Source organism: Dasypus novemcinctus, chromosome 22 (assembly GCF_030445035.2).
Source record: "Dasypus novemcinctus isolate mDasNov1 chromosome 22, mDasNov1.1.hap2, whole genome shotgun sequence".
NCBI classification, from domain to species: Eukaryota; Metazoa; Chordata; class Mammalia; order Cingulata; family Dasypodidae; genus Dasypus; species Dasypus novemcinctus.
In genome coordinates, this window is record NC_080694.1 from 38,506,534 (window position 1) to 38,528,376 (window position 21,843).

The 21,843-nt window shown below is 42.0% G+C and overlaps 1 protein-coding gene across 1 annotated transcript in view; it reads left to right on the forward strand.

Moving 5' to 3' along the window:
• LY86 (lymphocyte antigen 86) overlaps nt 1-21,843 on the forward strand; it is a 73,241-nt gene that overhangs the window by 38,746 nt on the left and 12,652 nt on the right. The window contains exons 2-3 of the mRNA XM_058285192.2: nt 133-219; nt 1,460-1,588. Of these exons, the coding sequence (XP_058141175.1) occupies nt 133-219; nt 1,460-1,588 (216 nt within the window). The remainder of the gene's footprint in view (nt 1-132; nt 220-1,459; nt 1,589-21,843) is intronic.

Consider the following 21,843-nt stretch of genomic DNA (forward strand, 5'->3'; position numbering starts at 1 on the left):
TTGCTGGGCCAGTATGTTTTTGAATCATGTTTTCATTTATGTAGAAAAAATAAAAATTGGCGCAAATTTTGAATATGAGTTTGCAGCATATACAATATACTCACAGCTGAACTGTTGTTTTCTTCTTGGCAGATCCATTACAAGATTTTGGCTTTTCTGCTGACCAGTGTTCCAAACAATTAAAACCAAACCTTAATGTTAGGTTTGGAATCATTCTGAGTAAGTAAAAATTATTAAATTGAAATAAAGGATTGCAAGACCCTCCATGCTCCACACACCCAACGAGTTGTATTAATTACAGTGGCTAGCTAAACTACTCTATACCACCACTGTCTGGAATTAACTCTATTTCCATCTTTGTTTTCAATTCCCTCTCTGGGTAATATCCAGAGAGAGGAGAACTCTCATTTAATGCTGAGCTGTTGTACTAAAAAGACTCTAGGCACTCATTGGGACGATATAAACACCTGGAATCAGTATACCCAGCAAAAAAGAACATATTTTGAGCCTGTATATTGATGTCTACCAGGAGAGAGCTTGTGCCTACTTATTTCAGCAACAAACAAATCTACTACCAGCAGCTTGGTTTGTCATTTGCGTCATTTTGTTTTTCCCACATAGCTAATATAAGTTTTTAAACCTGGACACAGCAATAAAGACATGTGATGTCTTCTCCCTCTCCCTCAGTCAATGAGCTAAAAACACCTGATTGTTTAATTTGCATATGATTGTGCCATTATAGTCAGTCAATATATTTGTTGTAGTTGCTAGAACAACTTCTTTTTAAAAACAGTTTTATCAAAACTGGAGTTGAAGGATTTAATAAACTTAGCATGTGGAATCATTCCAAAGGAATGGAGGGAACTTTCCCAGAGGCCAAGGGCTCTCATGGATCTTTGCTTTTCCAGAACCTTCCACAATATCTGACTCTAGCCACAGCTCAGTAAATATTTGAGGAGAGAAAGTGAGAGATAAAAGAGGAATGGAAGGAGGGATGAGAGGAAGATAAAAGTGAGTAGCAAAGAAAAAAGCAGAGAGTATCAGAAGCCACCACTGCAGCACAGCCAGTACCTTCCTTGTAACCTCAGTGGACTATCTGCCCAGCAACAGGAGTTTGGTGTGTGTAGTTCTGACCACGTCCCACTGCTGTAATGTGGAATATAGAGCTGAGACATTCTAGAAGCCAGATCATCAGACATTGCACTAGGGGGCCCCAGCATCGGGATAGGGGAGTGCAGCAGACTACCTGAGGCAAATGTAGGGCCCTGTTTCATTCTCAGGGCTGTGATCAGAATCCTCTGTAGCATTGCCTCAACACTGCTTTACCAAGAATAGAAGATAACTTTTCCCCAGACCTCTAAAAGTGAAAGGTCCTTTGGCTCAGGCTGCTGTAACTTTGAGTGTGTTTGAATATACAGCAAAATACATACTGTTGGTAAGCTCTTCTCTTTCCCTTTAGGAGAGGACATCAAAGGGCTGTTTCTGGACATAGCTCTCATCAGTAAAGGATCACCTATCGTGAATTATTCCTATCCCATCTGTGAAGGGGATCTACCCAAGTTTACTTTCTGTGGAAAAAGGAAAGGGGGTAAGCTGTCCATGTTGCTAACGGCTTGCTAAGGCCCGGAGCGAAATGGTCAAGGGCTTGGATCTGGGGTCGGCACACAGGTGGAGTCCTGGCTCCACCACTCACCTGTGGACAAAATGAGCTTCCCTTAAAGGCATCTGTGAAATTAAAAATAGGATATGGCCCAGCCCACAGAGCCAGCCCTACAGGGCTGAGGCAAATATTAAGTGAAGTGACGCATCTAAGGTGCTTTGCACACGGCAAATTGTTACGGTTGGTGATTAAAAGGGCCGGAAATAGAATGAATCAAGAGCTTCCAAAAATCCATGGAGATCCAAAGGTTTTCCAGCTTTCTCCTCAGGCACCCCTTTCATGGCAGGCTCTCCCTGAGAGGATGATGGACTTTGGAGGAAAAAAAATCAGCTTACTAAATGTCACCGTTTTCCTGTGGTCTTTCCCATTTGGATCATTGGTTAATAGGGGCATCAGATAAGTAGACACAAAGTATAGAAGCAGAAAATCCCTTCTTCTTATCTCTCCCCTCCAGTTCACTAACGCCATGTCCTCCTGCTGCACAGATCCAAAGAGCGGAGGCAACCCGCCCCGGCCTATCCCTGCTTCTCCTCCCCAACCTGCCCTCCATCTTGACCAAGGTCCTGGGATTCCTTTGTTAATTTAACTAAAACGTGCGTCTGTTTTGTGACTGCCCTCTTCCAACTGCTCCCACAGTCTCCTTCCTACTCCCACTGGCCAAGGAGAAGCATAACCCACACCCTGTTCTAGTCTGGTAGGCTGAAGTGCAGATGCCATAGATGGGTTGGCTCTTAACAAAGGGGATTTATCAGCTTATAAGATTATAGTCTCGAGATGAAAAAATGTCCAAATCAAGGCATTATCGGGTGCTGCTTTCTCCTCAAAGACAGGCTGCCCTCAATCCTGGACTTCTCTGTCACATGGCGAGGCACGTGGTAGCACCTACTGGTCTCTCCCTTCTCTTCCAGGTTTCGTTGTTTGGCTTTCTCTCTTTGTCTGAATTTCATTCCCTTACAAAGGACTCCAGTAAAATGCTCAAGACCCGCCCTGAATGAGTGGGTCACCATCTTAAGATCCTACACACCAAAAAATCCTCCTTACCACAGGAATGGATTAACTCTAAGAGCAGACTTTTCTGGGGTCCATACAGCTTTGAACCATCACACACATGCTAGTTGGTTCCCCCGTTCAAGGAAGCTAGGATTGAAAAGTCACCTGTGAAATCACCCAATTATCTTTCCTAAACAAAGATCTGGAAGAAATTGGAATCCTTCCCCAAACTGAGGAATGCAGATAAAGGAAATTTGTCTGTGCGAGAAAAGAAAGCAGGGAATTCAAGAGAGTATAGGTCAGATGGAAGAGCAAGCTTTTCTGAAAGGTGGGACTCGGCTGGGTTGAGGCGGGTGCACTTTGCTGTGCTCTGCTGAAGTCTGGCCTCAGCCCAGCTCTCCCCCTCCCCCCTCCTCCCTGCTCCCTTGAAGGGTCTGTGTGGTGTATGTTACTCTATTTTCTTATTTGCCATGTTGGATAAACATTTATTTCTCATTTGTCAACCCCTCTCAACTATGAGCTTTCTCAAGACCAAGGTAGTGTCATCTTCATCTTCTTTCCCAGTATTTTGAATGTGCTGATACACAGGGAATGTAAATACAGGTGCACAGGTGGAGTAAAGTAGTTAACATCTATTAAGCGTTTGTCCCAGGCCTTGTTCTAAGAGCTTTACCATCCACCAACCATTTGCTTCCCACCACAACTTCATAGGTTCGGAAACCGAGACAGGATTTAAGGAACTTGTGCCAAGTCACAGAGCTGATAAGGCATCTGGGATTCACATCCAGGCAGTTTGGCTCCAGAACTTGTAAGCTTAGCTCCTCATGAATGAACCAACAAAAGAACGCACAACAGAAAGCCTGAATGTGCCTTGTGACCAGGACTTTATCAAAAATTGCCATTTAAGAGCTCTTTCTGGTCATGATCTGACTTGGTTTTAAATCAGGACAGTGTCTTCCCTTCTTAGCTGACCCACTCAAGAATTATTAGTCAGTTTTCCTCTCTGAACTTATGGGAAATAGTTCTGATTAATCAAGTTGTCTATGCATTTCCTTACCACGGTTAACTATTTGTTGGATGGGCCCTGTTTAACCTTTCTACCTGCCCTCTGACATGTCTATCCCCAACTCTTCACCCCTCAGTCACCCCGTCATTCCTTCTTTCCTCCCTTCTGCCCTTCTTTCCTGGGTTTTGTTCCAATGGTCTCCTCATCTCTACTACCCATTCCCTATTTCCCTTCCATCAAGACCTAGCTCGAAAGTGCGATTCCTCTCAGCTGCCTACCTGCAACTCCAGTCAAAAGACTAGCCCTCGTCCCCGGTTCTCCTGTAGTGTTATATTCTCACTTCCATAAGAAGCCTGGATTGTAATACATCCTTTAGATAACGTGCCTGTGTCTCCCCCATTAAACTGTCAACTCCTTAGGGGCAGGAATATTTCTCTGCCTCTAGCAAAGAGAGCCTGGCACAGAGTAAAGACACAATGAACAGTTGCTGAATTGAATTTGCATTTGCTGAGTTGAATTTGCAATATGAACATATGATGGATCGGAGTACTAGTATATCAACCCACCTCAAAAGGGACTATCTAATGATGTTTATGCTTGGCACAAAGACAAAAATACATCAAATCCAGCAAATAGTAAATTTCCTTGATCCTCCAAGTTTCAGAAAGCCTTACAATTTTTCCCTCTTTGTGTGGTTTCTATAGAGTTTTAAAAACAGAAGAGATATAGTTACCCCACCACAATATGAGTTTTAGCAGCTCAAAAGCCTGGTGCTTACCTTATCTGAATACTGAGCAGCTCTGCATCCTTTTATTTGCTTTATTGCTGTGAAGATGATAACTGCATAGGCAGGCTGATAAGGTGGCACTTGGGGAATTGCCAGGAAATTTCATATCATATAAAACGATCTGAAGAGTGATACACAAATGCTGCAAGAACAAGTAATTATGCAAATTTTGTAAGCTGGAGAAACTAAAATCCTAAATTTGGAGGTTTCTTGGATTATTAAATTTTTTCAACCACCCACAAACCTACTGCAAGAATAATTCTATACCCCAGAAATGATTAATATTAAGACCATGAGGGGGAAAAATGGCCGGGAAGGGAGCTGAAGTCGATCTGAAAGCAATCCCAAGCTGCTGCATACATATTAAGCACAAACCCTAGTCCCTCTGGAGCTTGCCTAGCAAAGGAGTAAGAAAACTCTCACTGAGGTGTGGTTATGGTATGAGTTGTGTGATATTAACTTCTGTGGAATTAATATGCATTTCCCTGCAACCCAAACTCCTCTGGTTCTTCTCTAAGCAAAGAAAAAACTATAGGATGGGTCAGGCTTAGTGACACATTGTATGTATGATTTTATTTTATTTTCCTCTGCTTCTTCCTCAGCCAGCTGTCAGGTAAGAAATGCATTGGATTAGAAGACCACAGTGATGCTATTTTGGTGTTATCCCTTAAGGCATAATTGACAATTTGGGGGAAATAATGTGCATGTCCAATAGTAGGGGATTGACTAAATTGATCATTGCTAATCCAAACAAAGGTACAATATGCTGTGATTGGAAATGAAATAGTAGGATATTATTCAATTAAATGAAAATATATTCACATGAGAATGTGGTTAAGTGAAAAGAAGAGCATGTTATAAAAGAGTCCTCACTATTGAATCCTGTTTTTGACAAAATATTTATATATAGGGAGTGGATGGGGCTCAAGAAGTTGAGCTTCTGCCTCCCACATTGGAAGTCCTGGATTTGGTTCCCCATACCTCCTGAAAAAATAAAAACAAATGAAAAAAAAAAAAAAGACTCAAGGGAGCCAATGTGGCTCAGTGGTAGAGCGCCAGCTTCCCACATACAAGGTCCCAGGTTCAATCCAACATCTAAAAAAAAAATTTTTTTAATTGTGTGTTTGTATATACCAAAAAACTATGAGAAACTAGACACCTAGGAGTTAATAGTCGTTAACTCTAAATGGTAGGCCTGCAAATTTTTATCTTCATCTTTTATGGAAATCTGTTTTATAATAAATTGACAAGGTTACTTTTGTTAACATGTTATTTGATCATTGCAGGCAAGAATAGAGAGGATAAAATGTCTTTCTCTGTGGGGTAAACCTAAGAGTTTTCAAAGGGAATCATAGCCTAATAGTCAATGACATGTTGAGAGAAACAGAAGGTTCTGGATCAAAGAGTTGTGTAGAATGTTGAGGGGACATCTGGCACCTGCTCTGTATACTTTCTGTGGGATACCCACCACCCCCTTATCAAAACCATCACTTCATTGCGAAGGAGCCAAAATGGGTCTCTGTTTACTTGTATGTTGTTAATACTACTCCGGGGGAAAAAAAGCTGCCACTCACATCCCTTTTCCTCCTCCAGTAGCATCCCGTCATAGGGACACAACTGCTTCACTTGATCTAGATGCTTTCAAATTGGCTCCATCCACTCTGTAGGAATTTTTAAGACTAATTTGGGATTAAATTGAATTACCTTCATGGCCATACCAAATTTCTAACCCTGATGCTAAGGAGTGCAGCTGCAGTAAACTTCCTTAATAATCAAATTAGGACCGGCAATGCGGGTTAAATCCCCATGTAGTTAGCTAGCTTTGGTTTGGTCCAAACCACCAACCCTGCCCTTAACCCAGCGGTTCTCAGCATTAGTTAGCGCTATTCTAGGTGATAGCCATATCCACAGGCCACACATGGCTGCTGAGCTCTCAGAATTGAGATGCACTGTAGGTGTAAAATGCATACTGGATTTCAAAGACTCAGTAGTGAAAGAAACGTAGAATATTCAATAATCACTTTATTGATTATATGTTGATAATGATAATATTTTGGTACATTGGGTGAAACAGAGTCTATTTAATTAATTATCAATAATAAACATATTATTGAAGTTAATTTCCCCTTTTTTAATGTGGCTACAAGAAAACTTAAAAGCACACAAGTTGCTTTCATTCCATTAAGACTTCTATTGAGCAGCACTAGATAGTAGAATCTCCTGTTAAGATTTGACAGTCTCAACACTCAGCCCACAGTCCAGTCCTATTAAAGCAGAATCTCTGGGGTCAGACCCAAGCCAGATGACTCCTCATTCCCCCAGTACCTGAAGGACTTCTAAAGCAGTTTGGAAAGCAGGCCTTGGAGGCAGTCTAGCTTCTGTAGCTCCTGCTGCAAACTCCAGGTAGGGCCTTCCGTAGAAAGCTCGAGGCCCTTGAGGATTCTAGCAGCTCATCTGGCAACCAGGACACTGCTCACTCCCTCCTCCGTCTGTCCTGCATCCCAGGTTTCCCCATGAGTTCTGCCTGAGGAAGGTTTTCACATTTATTTTGTTCTATTCTGTTTTGTTTTTCTCCCCTCACTCTAAAGTCGACCTCTAAAGTTCTCATTTTCTGCCCCCTGAATGGGCTCTTTCCCAGAATGGGTGGCAGTGGGAAATGTCCACTTCCTTTGGGGGCGACTCATAGAGTGCACTCTGTCTCTATGACCCCAAGACTATCCTATAATAATCTGACATAGGGGCTTCTCCACAAGTCTTTTTCCAACTCTAGTGAAGACCTCACAAATGAGATACTCATACCCCACCTGGCTTGGATCAAGTCAAGTTCAACCCAGGCCCTTTCAATCTCTTCTGATATATCAAGAATTCAACACATCTTGATGTCCAGGGTTGGTTCATGTTTCTGCTGTCTAGAATATTCTGCTGTCTAGAATATTTCTATATAGAATAGGTCTATATAGAAAAGAAACTCTCAATTGGAAATGCACCAGGAGATGTGGTCAAAGACCCAGATTAAGGTCTGAAAGTAAGTGGAATGAACCATCATTTTTCACTCTTGGTAACAAGAGACATGTCAATCACCAAACCTGGTTCTGCTCAAACTTCTATTGGTTCTGCCCAGGATAGGTCAACCCAGGCACATTGGCTTTGGTTTCCCAGCACTGGGGGCATAACTGACATTTGTATTAATCTCCTGGGACTGCTGTTATCAAATCACCACCACTTTGTGGTTTAAACAACAGAAATTTATTCTCTCACAGATCGAGAAGTCCAAAATCAAGATATCAGCAGGGCCAAGCTCTCCCTGAAGGCTCTAGGAGAAAATCCATCATTGTCTTTTTCTAGATTCTGGTGGTTTGGCATTCCTTGGCTTCTAGATGCATCACTCCAATCTCTGCCTCAGTCATCTCATGGTCTTAAGTGCGTGTGTGTGTGTGTGTGTGAGTGTATACACTGGGAATGTATGATCTGTGTGTCCCTCTTCTTTGAGACCTCAGCAGCTGTGATTGACATGATGCGATGAAACACAGTGAAAGGCTGAGAGGACTTAATGATGTAATACGTGTATCAGAATCCCAGAGAGGCGTGGAAGACAGTTCTCACAGCAGAGGCAGGACTCACTAGAACTGCTGGCTCACAGCTTGTCCATTCCTGTGCGTGGGAGCTAGCCACTTTCTAGACCAAGCAAAATCTATTATGAAATATGCAGAACAAAAATAGATATACCTCACCTCATGAAATACGTGAGCTACAGGAAAAAAATCAGCATGGACCTCTTTTAAATGAATCTAGGTGGTCTACAATTAAGAGAAATATTGTAGTGCCTTCTCTTGCAAACTGAAGAGTAGCTCCCTGCTTTTTCTGTTGTATCTGTCTAAACTTACCAGCTTTAAGTGTTTGTCCAAAAAGAGGAATACCTCATTCCTAGATCTCTGTCTCTAAATTTTTCATGACAATGCCACAAGATAGGTAGTAGCCCTATCCCCAGGCACCAACTAAGGGCTTCTATGATAATACTAATAGACTTTATGTATACACATATGATAAAGGTGTGACCATGTTGGGCACTCATGGAAGTCAGCTGTTCTTTTTTCCTTTATGGTAGCGAAGGTATTTTTCTTCTGGTCCTGGTGCATGCTGAACACATGGAACTGGTTTTCCTCATAACATCATCAATGGCAGAGCCTTCTCAATCTCAGAATTTAATCTTGACTGTTCTATCTAGATGGCAATATAAATGCCATTAGCTAGATTCCCATGGCCTCAGTTATTTCAGTCTCTAAATTTGAGAGAAGCAATGGGAATGCAATCTGTTCATTGGCCTAGATTTGTAAAACAGTCCCATAAAATCTTTCTGCACCAGGCCTTCTTTCCTACCCTACCACAGTAAAAGAGAGGGCAGAAGCCATCTTCTGGGCAGGTGTTGTTTTGAAGAAGTTCCACCTTTCATCGAGGCTGACCACCTGAAAAGCTCTGTAAGACAGGGCATGGCGGGCATGGGGCTTACTATTCAGGTATTTCTTGTTTACTGCACAAGTGTCGACAAATGCAACCCTCAGCCTCTGGTCACTGACTTCTGCTGTAACAGAAAAGTCATGAGCAACTCCCATCTGAGGCTTCCATTCTAAAATATGTCTTCTCTGGAGCAGCACCTCTGCCCTACCTGTCGGCTCACCTTTGATTTCCAGGGCCCTTTCAGACCACCTGCTTCCTCCAACTCCTTGATTTCAAGCTCTCTTTGCTGGCCCCTGCACTTCATCTCCAAGCACTGCATTGCTTCTGCCAACAGCAGCTTCTAGTCCTGCCCTTCTCCAACCACTGCATAGCCCAGAGGGCAAAGCAGCTCAGATGGGAACAAGTACACCTGGGAGCGTCTTCTCAAATATATGGATCAGTAGATTCATGGGAGGATGATAGTTCTCTGCCACCTGGAAAACAGTAGAAGGTCTCCTGCCATCCTTCTTGTAGCTGCCGGCAACAAGCTATAAAAACCAATGCTATTCTGGAAGAATGTTCTGCTACCTGCCTCATCGCACTGCAAAGCTGCCTGGAGAGCAGGCAGTTTAGCTCATCCCAGCCCAGTGGTTCTCAAGCTTGGTCATGCATCAGAATCCCCTGGAGGGCTTATTCACACACAAATTGCTGCCCTAACCACCCCATCCCACCCCCAGAGTTTCCAATTCCAGACATCTGGAGTGGAGACTGAGAATTTGCACTTCCTGCAAGTTCCAAGGTGAGACTGCCGATGCTGCTTCAGGGACCAGATGTCTGAGAACCACTAGCATGTGCACAAGCACACAGGGTTTGAAGGCAGAGGTAAGACCTGAACTTTGACACTCTTCAGTTCCGTGATTTCAGGCAAGTTTGTAAACTCTCTGGGCATCCGTTTCCTTTTCTGCACACTGAGGAAAATACAAACGCCCTCACAGGATTGTTTTCAGGAGCAATGGGATAAAATATGGAAATACCTTAGAACGGAGTTTGGCACACAGTAAACGCTCAATAAGAGATAAATGGAAGTCACTTCTTGTAGCTGATTGGGGATTTCTCAAGCAAGGGCTCTGAGGCTCTGAAGTCATCAATCTCAGAGCAGAACCCTGCATTTTAACGAGGCACCCGGAAAGGCAGTGAAACCTTTGAGGCTGAGAAGTCTTTAGACCTTTTTCCTCAAGAAGAGCAGAATGACCTTGGTCCAAACTGCTTATTCTCTGGTGGTTGACAGCGTTCGAGCCCTCTGGCATCTCTGGGGAGAGAGCCACATTAGCATTTCTCATGGAATTAGAAATTTGAAGCATCATCTCTTAGGCTTCCAGCCCTTTCTTCTCTTCATGTTTTATTCTTTGTCTGCATGCTTCAAGCAGTGGTGGGTTTCCTGCTTGCACTTACTGGTCAGCCCCTGCTTCTGCAAACTCATGGCGAATCAGGAAAATAACAGTGGTTTCATTATTGCATTAGCAGAAACCTCCCGCTTTGGGCGTGCAAAAAATATAGAACTAAAACAACAGCCGCCCTAGCAAGGTACCAGCAACGACCATGCAAAAGCGAATTTTTTTTTCCTTGCTCAACAACAGAAAAGGAAATCGTTGGCTATTAAGGAATTCTACAGTCCTGAGGGCTTTCTCTCCATCCTCAAATACAATCCCATTTGTAAATGAGCCAACAATGAAACTGTCCATAGCTATGGGTCAGTCCTTTATTTTTGTTGAGCCCAGCCTATTAAAATTAATGATGACCCAGGACAAGAAGCATTTGTTATATTTTTAGCCCTTCTGTGCTCCTTTTGCAAATTCTTTGCCTGCTAAATTTTATGAATCTAGCATAATGACTCATGTACTTTGGTGTAATAATCACTTAGAAAGCTAATTTAAAACACCAATTCCCAGCTTCCCCATAAGACCCAAAAACTCTGGTAGAATGGATCTCTGGTATTTGCAATTTAACAAACACAGAGGGCTCCACGTGAGGGGACCATGGAGATCCCCAGTCTGGAAAATGTGGCCATCTCCATTCACACTGCTGTTTCCTAAGACGGCCCCAGATTTCCGAGAGCAAGTCAGTGTCTTCTCGTTTCTTCCCTTACATCACCATCTTTATTTCCATTTCTGGGAATGCAATCAGCCCACAAATTCACAAGTTGTATTTTGAGGGCTATTTTAAAGGTTTGTCCACAGCAATCCAGAAATAGTTTGGGGAGGGAAAACGCTTAAATCTTCTTTCCCTTCTTATTGCCAGAAGTTATATATCTTTCAAAAGGAATGTGGGCAGCAAAAACGAGCAGGCCCTGTAGGAGGAATGAAGTGAAAAACAAGTCATTTCACATTCTGGGTCTCAGTTCCTCTCAATAAACTTTGAGAGTTAGATTTAATAATTCGCACTGTCCAGGCCAGCGGCTATTAGCCAAACGCAACTGAACACTTGACATGAGATGTGCTGTAAGTGTAGAAAACACAGTGGATTTTGAAGACTTACTAGTATGAGGAAAAGAATCTAAAATCTCATTAATAATTTTTTATGTTGGTCACATGTCTACACGGTAATCTTTTTACATGTCAATTGGTAATCTTTTAAAATTACTGAGTTAAATATATTCTTAAAATTAATTTCACTTGTTTCTTTTACCTTTTCCAATGTGGCTACTAGAACATTTTAAATTACCTCGGTGGCTCACATTATATTTCTATTGGGTAGTTGACCTGGAACTGTATATCCAATGTGATAGCACTTGTCATGTATGGCTATCTAAATTATTTAAAATTAGAATGAATTTAAATTAAAATTTCAGTTCATCACTCACACTAGCCACATTTGCAGTTTTTAATAGCCACACGTAGGCACCATATTTGATGGTTTAGATATAGAGCATTTCCTTCTTCACAGAATATTCTACTGCAAAGCACTGACCTGGTAGGTTCTTTTAGTGCTCTAAAAAAATTTTAACAGTCTGTTCTGAACTCACTTGTTAGAAATTTCACTCCCTAGCATAGCGGTAGGCCCAAGTACCTTCCCTTCCACTCAAATCCTGGGTAAGTTTGTGTCATGGTTGTGAAGGTCCTTTGTTGGGAGCACAAATCCACACAAGCCACCACCCTCAGCCTCTTCTCAGGTCCACCACCTTAGGTCGATCTTAAATCCAAGATCCCTGTATTAGTGACCAATAGCTGCTATAACAAATGTAGCCACAAAGGCAGTGGCTTAAAACCGTACAAATGTATTCTTTTACCCTTGTGAAGGTCAGAAGTCTAAAGTCAAGGCGTCAACGGGGCTGCTTCATTCAGTCTCTGCTTCCATCTTTACATTGTCTTCTCCTCCTCTTATCTCTTGTCTCCCTCTTAGAAGGACCCTCGTGATTACACTGGACCCATCCAGATTAATCCAGGATAATCTCCCCCACCAAAAGGTCCTTAACTCAATCACATTTGCAAAGTCCCTTTTGCCATATAAGGTAATAGTCACAGTTTCTGAGGATTAGGGCCTGGACAACCTTGGGGTGCTCTGCCAACCACCACCCCAACTGGAAAAACAGCACACCGTGTCTGACCTACACATACCATGTGAAGAGGCTAAAGAGTTGTGCATAATCCAAGATAAACTCGAATGCTACGTTTTCAACTAAAATGACCTCATAGAAATCAAAAAATTCAGAGCACTTTACAGGAGATATGCTTGCTCATGTCCCTGAGGTGGGGTGCCAGTTTTTTTTTTTTTTTAATGTTGAAAGGTCATATCATTGCTCAGAAGAGGTGTGCCTTGTTGGCCACCGCTGTCATCTTTTCCTAGATTCCCTAAAGTCCTCAGGAATGTATTCTCCTTCCTGGTTTTTGGACAAACGTTGTTGAAAAGGTTCCAGAGGGTCCAGATTCAGTTCCTAGGCTGGAAGGCCCCATCTTCAGGAGCAGATCCGAACACATCAGCCTCCAGAAAAAGAGACATGCTAGTTTTCAAGGACCACCACCAGCTCATACGGCTTTTGTACAAATCAGAAAAAGGTGCACCTTCTGCCAGGGAAATGGTCTTAGTTTGCCCCCCACCCCAACCCTGAAGCAAAGCCAGAGACAAGGCTTTGGATATGGTGGTTTATTTGGGACATAATGCCAGGAGGCGAGAGTGAGCAAGGAGTAAGAATGACTCAGAACAGTTAGAAACGCCAATAAATGGTGTGTCAGGGGGCAGGGACCACTGTGGTAAACCAGGGCTCAGGCTCCCTGGGACCCTTGGAGGACTGTGGTGTGTGCCCCAGAGCTGTCCTTGTATTTACCTGGTGTTTCTAGTCCTCCTAGTTTGAGGCTTCCTCCAGGGGTTAGCCTCTTGGCATTTCCTGCTGCCCTGCCAGGAAGGGCCGAGCAAGCTCCCACGGCTTCGAGGAAGCTCCAAAGCACGTCAAGAGGTGCAGACACTTGCCACAGGCTGGTGTTAGATGGCCTGGGTGACACGCCCCATGGCCGCAGTGATTCCTCAGGGGACTGAGGGGATGGGGCAAGGCCATCAAAGGTATTCACTAGCTGGACCTAGCCCAGTTCAGCCCAGGTGCATGCCCAGCCAGGGGAGGAACAGTCGATTTCAGTGGACGCACCTGCAGGTGGACTCACCCCTGGGTTCCTTTCTAGACGACACATCCACACCTGTGATGCCAGAGTCCTTCAGATGGCTTCAGGAAAGACTTAAAGAACTGCAGAGTTTCTAGCAAAGAGGAGGAAAAACGGATGGGGAGATAGAGATGCTGCCAAATTAGGATACACCAAAAAATGAAAATAATAAATAAAATAATGAAATATTAAATGAAATCATAAAATAGCAGAGACGGTGCAGCTCAGTGGTTGAGCGCCTGCTCTTCACATTCAGGGTTCTAGGTTCAATCCCCAGGACCTCCTAAATAATATAATATAATATAATATAATATAATATAATATAATATAATATAATATAATGTATAGTATAGTATGGTATAATACAATACAATACAATAAATACAATGTAATATATATAATAAATATAATATAATATAGTATAATACTGTTGTTGAGAAGTCGGGTGTAAGCAGTATTGAAGGCCAGGACACGAGAACTCTGAGAAGGAAGTTGATTTATTTCAACTGGTCGGACTCGGGGAACTCCTGTCCTAATAAAAACTGAGCCCCAAATAGAATTTTTTGGTCCCTTTTATAGAGGAAATAAGAGTAGGGAGACAAACGGTGGTTGTATGCAAAAAGACTTTTTGTTAGTTTCTTTAAGCGTTTTATCTGAGTGTCAGATAGGTTATTTCCTCCAGGTAAGTTTGATTTAACACATATTCCCCACATTCCAAGCCAGCCTGGATTTAGCACATCCTCCACATTTCATCTGGGTGCAACCTTGACTACACATTCAGTCTTACATCCTTTCTGAACATTCAAAGACAGTAGGGCCTATAGTACTTATTTGGATTTCTAAAGACTAGGCACACTTGGAAACAATTTTGAATTTACGCACAGGCTGTATTAATACAATACAATAAATACGATGTAATGTAATGTAATATGATATAATACAATACAATACAATATAATACAATTCAATACCTGGGCCTAGCCTGGGGCCACCTCCCTATACTCCCCAAAATCTTTGAATTCTTAATACAAGACTTGAGGGCCCCAGGGGATTCTACCCACAGCTGCTTTCATCCCGGGTGTAGCTGGACACTCTTCTACTCTCCACCCCCAGGCAAGGCCACTATTTTTCAATTACTCTCTGCGGGTAGCAGTGGCTCAGTGTCTCGTGGGAGTGGGAAACCCTGCACCCTCGAGGGCCCGAGAGGAAGCAGAACTGCAGGTCGGGGAGGGAAGAGCGCCGAGGTGCCTGGGCCTTCACCGGCTCCGGGTCTCTTTAAGGCAATGCCGGAGGCCACGAGCAAAGATTATATTTGGAACTCGCTCCCTCTCGCTCCTGAGACTGCTGTTCCGGGCGGCCTGGCACACTCTCCCCCAGTCGCCTCCTGCTCCTCCCTCAGGCACCTGCGCGAGTGGGGACCTCCCTGCGGGGAGAGGCCACCCTGGGAAGAGCAAGCACATGCGCTCCCTCCCGCTGCACCTTTACTCAGTGTCTGCTTCCTCGCCAGAGGGCAAAGAGAAGGCTCCAGCCCCCTTGCTTCAGGCATACACCACCGGGCCTGGCAGACAGTAAAAGGGCTCAGAAAATGCTGAGTCAATGAATAAATTATAATTTTTAAAAAAATCTTTGTTCTAAATATACTAATTCCACGTGTTTATGATAAATTTTGTGACCCCAGGAATTTTTACAGTCAAGCATAATTACAGATGACTATTTTGCGATCAATGTGGAAAATTGGAGGGAACTCCAATAAAATACCAACAAAAGCTAGGAAATGCCTAGAACGCTACTGACCAGAAAGCACACATCCCACTGGGATGCCAGCATCTGTCCTAGAAACTGAACACCAAGAGACAGGAGAGCAAGAGGCACCCTTAGTCTCACGTGCGTCTAATCGGAAACCCTCTGGGGCCCTTTATTTCAACTACTTAAAATCCATTTCCTCTCTAAAGAGGACTATGAACAAAGTCTGGGTTAAAACAAAGAACAAAAAACTGATTTACCAGTAAAGACTGCTTGGCTTCAGAACCAACAAGGTGAATTTCTTTAATCCACTGCACATTAAAAACTGATAAAGATTTCAAACGAAAGGAAGGAAGAAGTGGGTGCAGAGACACTGGGCCTCTTTTTTTTTATAGCACTGGAGTGTGAGAATGTTAATTAAAGGAATCTCAGAATTGGAGAGGGTTTTGAGAAAGGAAGGAGCGAAAATTTAATTTTAGGTGTTGTTTCATCAGGTTAAAAAAAAAAAAAGAGGACAGTTTCATGAGTGACTTGAAGCAATTCTCAGGAACTTCACAGACCCCCAAAAAGCTCAGTGGAGACTGTAACGTGAAAGAGACCTGTTTAATGACAATCTCTCACCCCAGGAAGAAACCTGTTAATAGCGAAGGGCACAAATTAGCAAATCTCAAAGCATTAAATGAACATCAGGAAATGGTAGATAGCTGAATGGTATTCCTCCAAGCGCTGTATTGGCCAGTTTTTAAAAAACAGCCATTTTGAAAAAATGCCTTGACAGAGCTCAGTAGTTTTGCACATTGGCGTAGCAAAAACTAGTCTCTGTGTACCTCGGTAGCCACCAACGGAGTGTTCGTACCCTTCTTCACAGCCAGTGAACAATAAAACCAATAACAAAGGATTGTGAGGAGATGGTGGAGTAGGAAGCTCCAGGAATCAGTGCTTCCACCAAAACAACTATTGAACAGGCAGGAACTGTGTGAAGCAACCACTTTGAAACTCCAGAATCTAGTGCAGCCCTGTGCACCCTCCAGAGAAGAGCAAGAGAAGAGGCTGGTAAATTGTGATACATACCAGTGAGTTTCACCCTCCCTGCAGCGCCTACCATCCCTGCCCCCCAGAGTCACAGCCGGTAGCAATGGGGACCAGAGCTCAGGCTCCCAGCACAGCTTGCTGAGCTAGTCCTCCAAACTCCAGGGGTGTGTGGTCTGATCACAGATCTGTCCCTAAGATCCTGGGGGCTGATGTTGAAGGCAGCCACTGTTCCTTCCCCCTCAGGCAAAGGGGGCAGAGGGTTCTTAAAGAAACTTCCTCAAAATTATGGAAAACAGTTAAAGATCTGCTTTAACCCTGCAAGTACTCAAGAAAATGCAGCTTTGATCTTTTTTTTAAATTTTTTAAGAAGATGGAGGATTAGAGAGATGCAGGACTCACTTATCTCTTAGAAAAATAACTAGAGGACAGGGAGAAAATGTTCTAGGGCTTAGGCCACCAGGGGAAGGCAGGGCACCACCCAGGAGAGAGAGGGGGGCAAATAAAAAGAATCTTGTTGGGAAAATGTCTGTGAGTAAAAGCTGCAGGTGCAGCTGCCAGCATCCATTAGAGCAGACAGCTTTGAGTCTTCCAGTCTCTGGCCAGTAGCTATGGACAGAGGTGGAGTGCAGGGGTCTACTTCCCCAGAAAAGGGGAGAAAAAGGGATGCTGCCTAAGGCTGGTTCAGCTTTTGGCCAACACATTTTGTCTGCTGTGCCCCAGGAGCCCTCCCTGGCCAGATGGGGCTGGGCCATTGCTTGTTCTGGGAGCCTTCAGGGAACTAAAGAGATCCAACCCTCCCATTCACCCTCCCTACTGACCTGGACTAATACTGTTCAGGACACAGAAGGGAGGAGAATGATTTACTACCCAGGAAAGGGGAGGGGGCTGCAGGCAAAGCGTGAACAGCCTCTGAGAAAGTTTGATTTGCAGGACTCTGAATAGCCCTGAGGCAGGAAAAGCATCCTTCAAAAGATAAGAATAGAAGGGAAGTTCCTCAGTATGATAAAGGGCATATATGAAAAACTCACAGCCAACATCCTACTCAAAGGGGAAAGTTTAAAAACTTTCCTTCTAAGACTGGGAACAAGATCAGGATGCCCACTGTCACCACTGTTATTCAACATTATACTTGAAGTTCTAGCTAGAGCAATTAGACAAGATAATAAAATAAATGACATTCAGGTAGGAAAAGAGGAAGGAACACTGTCACTCTTCACAGATGACATGATCCTATATTTTGAAAATTCTGAAATGTCCGCAACAAAGCTACTTGAGCTGATAAATGAGTTCAGCAAAGTGGTGGGATACAAGATCAACACACAAAAATCAGTAACGTTTCTGTACACTAGCATCGAACAATCTAAGGAGGAAATAAGGAAAAATATTCCATTTACAATAGCAACAGAAAGACTCAAATACCTAGGAATCAATTTAACCAAAGATGTAAAGAAGCTGTATTCAGAAAACTACAGGACACTACGAAAAGAAATCAAAGTAGACTGTATTAGTCAGCCAAAGAGGTGCTGCTGCGAAGTACCAGAAATCTGTTGGCTTTTATAAAGAGCATTTATTTTGGGGTAAAAGCTTACAGTTACATCCTTTCTACCTCAAGGCAGGACCAAAATGGCAAAGTTCTCTCCTCTTCTATGTCTATGGAGCTCTCTCTCTCTTCCCATGGGAGTATCCATCAGCCCTGAGTCATGCCCTACTGACCTGTTGAATCAAAGCCCTAAACTTTTAAAATCTTTTGAATTTAATATGAACAAAGGGTATGACACCCAGAGGAACAGATGAGTTTACAAATATAATTTTTCTCTTTTTGGGAGGATTCATAAATAACATCAAACTGCCACGGAGACCTAAACAAATGGGAGACATTGTGTTCATGGACTGGAAGACTAAATATCATAACACTGTCAATCCTACCCAAAACAATTTATAGATTCAAAGCAACATCAATCAAAATTCCAACAGTCTACTTTTCAGAAATAGAAATATCAATTACCAAGTTAATTTGGAAGGGAAAATGCACCTGAATAGTCAAAAACATCCTAAAAAAGAAGTGTGAAGTAGGACTCTCACTGCCAGACCTTGAAACATATTACAAAGCTACAGTGGTCAAACTATCTTGGTGTCGGCATCAAGCTAGACACATTGATCAGTGGAATAGAATTGAGAGTCCAGAAATAAACCCTCACTTCTATAACCAGCTGGTTTTTGATACACCTGCCAAGTCCATATTACTGGGAGAAAACAGTCTCTTCAAAAAATGGTCCGGGGAGAACTGGATATCCATAAGCAAAGGAATGAGAGAGGACCCTCCCTCACTCCCTATACAAGAACCAATTCAGAAAGGCTCCAAGACCTAAATATAAAAGCCAGAACTAGAAAACTACTGTAAGATAATGTAAGGAAATACCTTCAAGATCTGGTGGGGATCTCTTAAATCTTATACTTAACGCTTGAGCAATGAGATAAAAAATAGATACATGGGACATCCACAAAATTAAACACTTTTGCACTTCAAAGGACTTTGTCAAAAGGCTGAAAGGACAGCTAACTCAATAGGAGAAAATATTTGGAAATCATATACCTGATAAGGGTTTAATATCCATGATATATAAAGAGATTCTACAACTCAACAATAAAAAGACAAATGGCCTGATTAAAAATTGGACAAAATACTTGGATAGACATTTGTCCATTGTCAAATGGTGAAAAAATACATGAAAAACTGTTCAACATCATTAGCAATTAGGGAAATGCAACTCAAAGCTACAATAAGATATCATTTCACACCTATTAGAATGGCCACTATTAAAAAGACAGAAAACTACAAGTGTTGGAGAGGATGTGGAGAGATAGGAACACTTATTCACTACTGGTGGGAATATAGAATGGCACAGTCATGGCGGAGGACTGTTTGGCAGTTCCTAAAGAAGCTGAATATAGATTTTTCACATAACCCAGCAATACCACTACTAGGTATATACTCAGAAGAAGTGAGAGTAGTGACATGAACAGACATCTGCACACCGATGTTTATCACAGCATTATTCACAATTGTCAAAAGATGGAAACAACCCAAGGTGTCCCTCAACTGAGGAATGGATAAACAAATCGTCGTGTGTACATATGATGGAATATTATTCAGCTGTAAGAAGAAATGAAGTTGTGAAGAATATAACAACATGGATGAACCTGGAGGACATAATGTTGAGTGAAGCAAGTCAGAAACAAATGGACAAATACTGTATGATTGTGCTATTATGCACTGAATATATTGTGTAAATTCATGAAGTTTATAACTAGAATATAGGTCTCCCTAAATAGAATGAGGTTAGTGATTGGAAAGCTGAGGTTTAATCAGTGCAGAATTGGTAAAAATGTTGTTTATAAATCTTTGGAAATAAATAGAAATGGTGAAAGCACACATAGCCTTTGTAACTAGCAGTGCTAATATATGGATATGAAAGTGGTTGAAAGGGAAAGTCTAAGGACATGTATATTACTAGAAGTAAAGCTATAAATGTAACATGGGACTGTATAACAGTGAAACCTCGTGTGAAATATAAGTATGGGTAATATTGCATATATAAGACTGTTTTGATTTGAAACAGAACAAATGTATGTTAATGTTAGAAGATGTTAATACTGGACACAAATACAACCAAAGCAAACAATGGACAGTCGTGTATAGTAATATATCAAAAATCTTCCATTAAGAGTAAAAATAAAAGGAAATATACTAAGTGAAGGAAACTGGACAAAAGGTACTATGGAATGTTTGACTCTGCCTATACAAAATATAAATACAAATAATTTAGAGAGACAGAAACAGAATAACACCTATGTAGAACAGGAGAAGGATAGCAAGATTGAAAGGTCATTATTAAGAGGTAGAGTTTTTTGTTTGTTTGTTTGTTTTATTATTATTGGAGTAATAAAAACATTCTAATATTGATTGAAGTGGTGAGTGCACAACTGTGTGATTATACTAAATACCATTATTGTACATTTTTGATGGATCATAAGCTATGAATGTGTATCAATAAAATTGATTTTTTTTATTTTAAATTTAAAAAAAGCCATAGGACTGTACAACACAACAGTTAACCCTAATGTAATCCCTGGACTATATATATATATAGTTAATTATACAATTATAATATTATTTCTTCATTTGTAGCAAATGTAGTGCACTAATACAAGATGTTAATAACAAGATGGTATGTGGGAACTCTATTTCTGTGTGAGTTTTCTGTAAACCTATCACTTCTCTAATTTAAAAAATCAAAAAAGAAAATACAAAACACAGCTTCAAAAGGCATAGAAGGAGGTCCTGGCACTCTTACTGGCCTCTCCCACATCCACTCCTCAATGCAGGGTAGAGTCAGCTTGCACTCTCACTGTCCCTGCCCCTGTTCCAGAGGGAGAAAAGTGGTCCCTGTGTACCTAGTGGGGTGCATGTATGCCAGAGCCAATATATCCAATGGAAGTCTGAGCCAGGGAACATGTCTCAGATTCCTTCCCTCTTACCCCTCGGAATTTGTCCTGAGGGCAGAGAATCTGCCTGCAGAATGCTGGAACCAACTGAGTTGAGGTAAAGGACTATCTGCATTAAGTTCCTGGAGGGATCCCCCAGGAGGGAGAGGAAGTCTCTGTCAAAGGAACTAAAGGGGGCATTCACTTGAACTCCTATATACTGTGAACATAGAATTCTTAAGGTCTCTAGAAAGCGCAAACGCAAGAAGAGAAACAGACTCAGTGGCTTTGATTCCATGTAGACCCAGATAAGACAGGATTGCCCCAGGCAATGGAAATCTGGTTCAGATGCTAAAGCAGAACCAATTTGCAAAGATAATGAAAGGTGTCTTTTGCCTTGGTTTGTTTGTTTTGATTAGCTCTGAGCATACAAGAAAATCTCTGTCATATCATTAGCTGGATACAAACTTAAGAAACAGCTCAAGGACTATATCCCAGAGGTAACACTTTAAGATATTAAAATGTACAGGGTGCAAAAAAAGATTACAGAACAAACAAAGAAACAGGAAATGATGGCACATCTAAAGGAACAACATAAAAATCCAGAAACCATAAATGAAGAGGATCAGATTTTGGACTTACTGGACAGAGTAACTCAAAGAGAGCCATACATTACATATAGTAATCAAATTTTCCAATGCCAACGACAGAGATCTGAAACCTGCAATAGAAAAACAAGAAGGCAGTGGCACAAAATATTTAAAGTGCTGAAAGAAAGCAATTCAAAGCCAAGAATTTCATATCCTGCAGTACTATCTTTCAAAAATGAGAAGAGGAGACAAGCAGTAAGATGGCAACAGTGTAAGGAACTCCTAGAGTCAGCTCCTGCTGTAGGGCAGTTAGTAATCACCCAGAGCTAACTAAAGTATCTGTTTGCGGGCTCCAGGAGATAAGAAGAGCATCCTGCAACATCCTTGAAAGAATGGAAGAAGACTGCGCATCTGCAGAGAAGATAAGTAGAGCACTCCACATCATGGAGACTGGTGCCCATCCTCCA